This window comes from Primulina eburnea, chromosome 4, assembly GCF_022965805.1.
Source record: "Primulina eburnea isolate SZY01 chromosome 4, ASM2296580v1, whole genome shotgun sequence".
Lineage (NCBI taxonomy): Eukaryota > Viridiplantae > Streptophyta > Magnoliopsida > Lamiales > Gesneriaceae > Primulina > Primulina eburnea.
This window is the reverse complement of record NC_133104.1, coordinates 35,748,755-35,751,428: the sequence shown is the minus strand read 5'-3', so window position 1 is coordinate 35,751,428 and position 2,674 is coordinate 35,748,755. Positions and strand designations below refer to the sequence as shown.

The following is a 2,674-nucleotide window of genomic DNA, read 5'->3' as shown; positions in this document are numbered from 1 at the left end:
ATAATACATTATTTAAACGGACGAACCTAGGTGCTTGCTTCTTGATTTTTAACTTGCACTTGGTCTTTTGGGAGTTTGGAATGAGTGATATATTCGATTAAAGATGTCATCCATGAATTCTCCCGGGTTGATGGCGCTTCTTCCTCAATAAAAAAAACCAACCAGGTAAAACATAAGACCTCCCGGGTTCTTACGTCTGACAAGGAGGCAGCCATTTTGGCCAAGGTTTTTGCCTCCACGTTTTCATCCCAGGGAATTCACTCAATACTCCAATCAGTCAGGGATACTGCCCGTCCTGTGATAAGTCCCAAATATTTGTGCATTTTCTCATCCTTTGCTTCATATACTCCTTTGATTTGTTGGGCAACCAATTGAGAATCAGAGTAAATAATGACACGGGAAGCTCCGACTTCCCTGGCAGCTTGTAATCTAGCAAGAACAACCTCATACTTTGCTTCATTATTGGTGACTTGGGAATCAATTTGTAGAGCTAATTTAACCTTCTCTCTTGATGGTGCAATCAGAATTATTCTGATCCCACATCCCGACGAATTTGATGCACCGTCAACAAAAACTCTCCATACTTCATCCTCTTCTGGTTGAACCATTTCTATCAAGAAATCTATCAATGCTTGGGCTTTGATAACAACCCGAGCCTTATACTCAATGTCGTATTCTCCGAGCTCTACTGTCCATTTTATCATTCTCCCAGAGACTTCAGGGTGAGGCATGATTCTCCTGAGTGGGGATTTGGTGAGAACCATAATTGGGTGTGAGAGAAAAGCTGTCATTATTAGAGCAAGGGCTACTTTCTCGACTTCACTCTATTTTAGCTCTGCTCTCCTGAGGACGTGACTGACATAATACACCGACTTCTGGTCTGTCCCTTCTTTCTCGGATGAGTACAGAGCTAACATTGTATTCTGTGGTGGATAAATAGACCAATAATTTCTCCCCGGGCTCGGGCTTTACCAAGATTGGTAGTTCAGCCAAGTGCTTTTTTAGATTTTGAAAAGCTTGCTCACACTTATCATCCCACCCGAACTTCTGTGCCTTCCTTAGAACCTGAAAGAACGGATAAATTCGGTGTGCAGACCTGGAAATGAATCGAGACATGGCAGCAATCCTCCCGGTCAAATTTTGCACTTCCCAGATAGATTGTGGGGAAGGCATGTCAAGCACTGTTTTAATCTTTTCGGGTTTACTTCAATTCCTCAGGTCCGTCACTAGAAAACCCAAGAATTTTACACTTCTTACCCCAAAAATTCACTTGGTCGGGTTGAGTTTTATTCCATACTGCCTTAAGGTAGCGAATGTATCGTCTAGATCGGAAACAAAGAAAGAGACCTCCCGGGTCTTGATTAAGATATCATCCACATACACCTCCACATTCCTCCCCATCTGTTTTCAGAAGACTTGATTCATTAGGCGTTGGTATGTGGCCCCAGCATTCTTCAATCCAAAGGGCATTATCACATAGCAAAAAGTGCCTCCAGAAGTGATGAAGCTGGCTTTACTTTGATCTTCCTGGGTAAGAGGGATTTGGTGATATCCCTGATAAGCATCCATGAAGCTCAACAATTCGAACCCGGAAGTTGAATCCACCAATTGGTCGGTCCAGGGAAGTGGATAGAAATCTTTGGGACATGCTTTGTTCAGATCTCGGAAATCCACACACATCCTCCACTTCCCCGTAAGCTTTCAGGACAAGAACCAAATTCGAGAGCCAGGTCTGAAATCGTACCTCCCGAATGTGACCGGCCCGCCCCAACTCTTGCACATCTTCGTCAATGACTTTATATTTTTCAAGGCGAAATGTCTCTTTTCTTCTTTATAGGTCGGGATCCCGAAATAATGTTCAATTTATGCTCAGCCACTTGGGGTAAGATCTCGATTAGTTCATATTGAGACCAAGCAAAAACACAAATGTTAGCTTTTAAACAAGCCAAAAGACTAATCTCGTAAAGACATTGAGATCTCGGGCCACTCGGATCTGCTTCACTGGCTCAATCTCTACCGTTTCCTATTCTTCCTTGGCAACAAAATGCAATTCTCTTTTTTAAACCATCTCTCTCTCTTGTCAGATCGCTTTCTTCTCCGTATCTTCCCTTTTAGCCTTTTTCTCATCCACTCGGACTGTTTCCCCATAACATTTTCGAGAAGAAGGCTGACATCCCCTGACTTCACCGACCTGACCCAGTACCCCTGCAAATCCATCTTCACTAAATCTTCCTTGAAAATGATATTAACAGAACTACCGTTATCAACGAATACTCTCATCACATCATAGTTAGCAATCCTGGCTTGGATAACAAGAGCATCACTGTGAGGTAGGCTAACTCTCTTAAGATTTTCCTGGCCAAGGTTTATAACCGGCTCGTCTCTTCTTCTCCCATCAACCTCCAAACAATCTCTTCTACTCCTCTCCTTCCGGGCCCGGTTGGAGTCACCATCCGTGGATCCTCCTAAGATCATTTTTATTACTCCTCGAGTTGGGGATAAGGCTCTCTTTTCTGGTTGCTTATTTCTTTTCTCCCGGGAGCTTCCCTCCTTTTTCCTACTTCCACTCGTGGCGCCTGTTGATTTTCCAAAGGTATTGGGCCCGAGACACCGGGCTAACCAGGATGGTTGCCTCGGTACATCGTTTTGCGTACTAGATTCTAGCACAGAACGT

General features: G+C 43.7%; 1 protein-coding gene across 1 annotated transcript; it reads right to left on the bottom strand.

Moving 5' to 3' along the window:
- Nucleotides 1-257: 257 nt before the first annotated feature.
- LOC140830245 (uncharacterized) lies at nt 258-791 on the bottom strand. The gene has a single exon (XM_073193526.1). It carries the CDS (start codon nt 789-791, stop codon nt 258-260), a length of 534 nt encoding a protein of 177 aa, XP_073049627.1.
- Between the last annotated feature and the right edge of the window lie 1,883 nt (nt 792-2,674).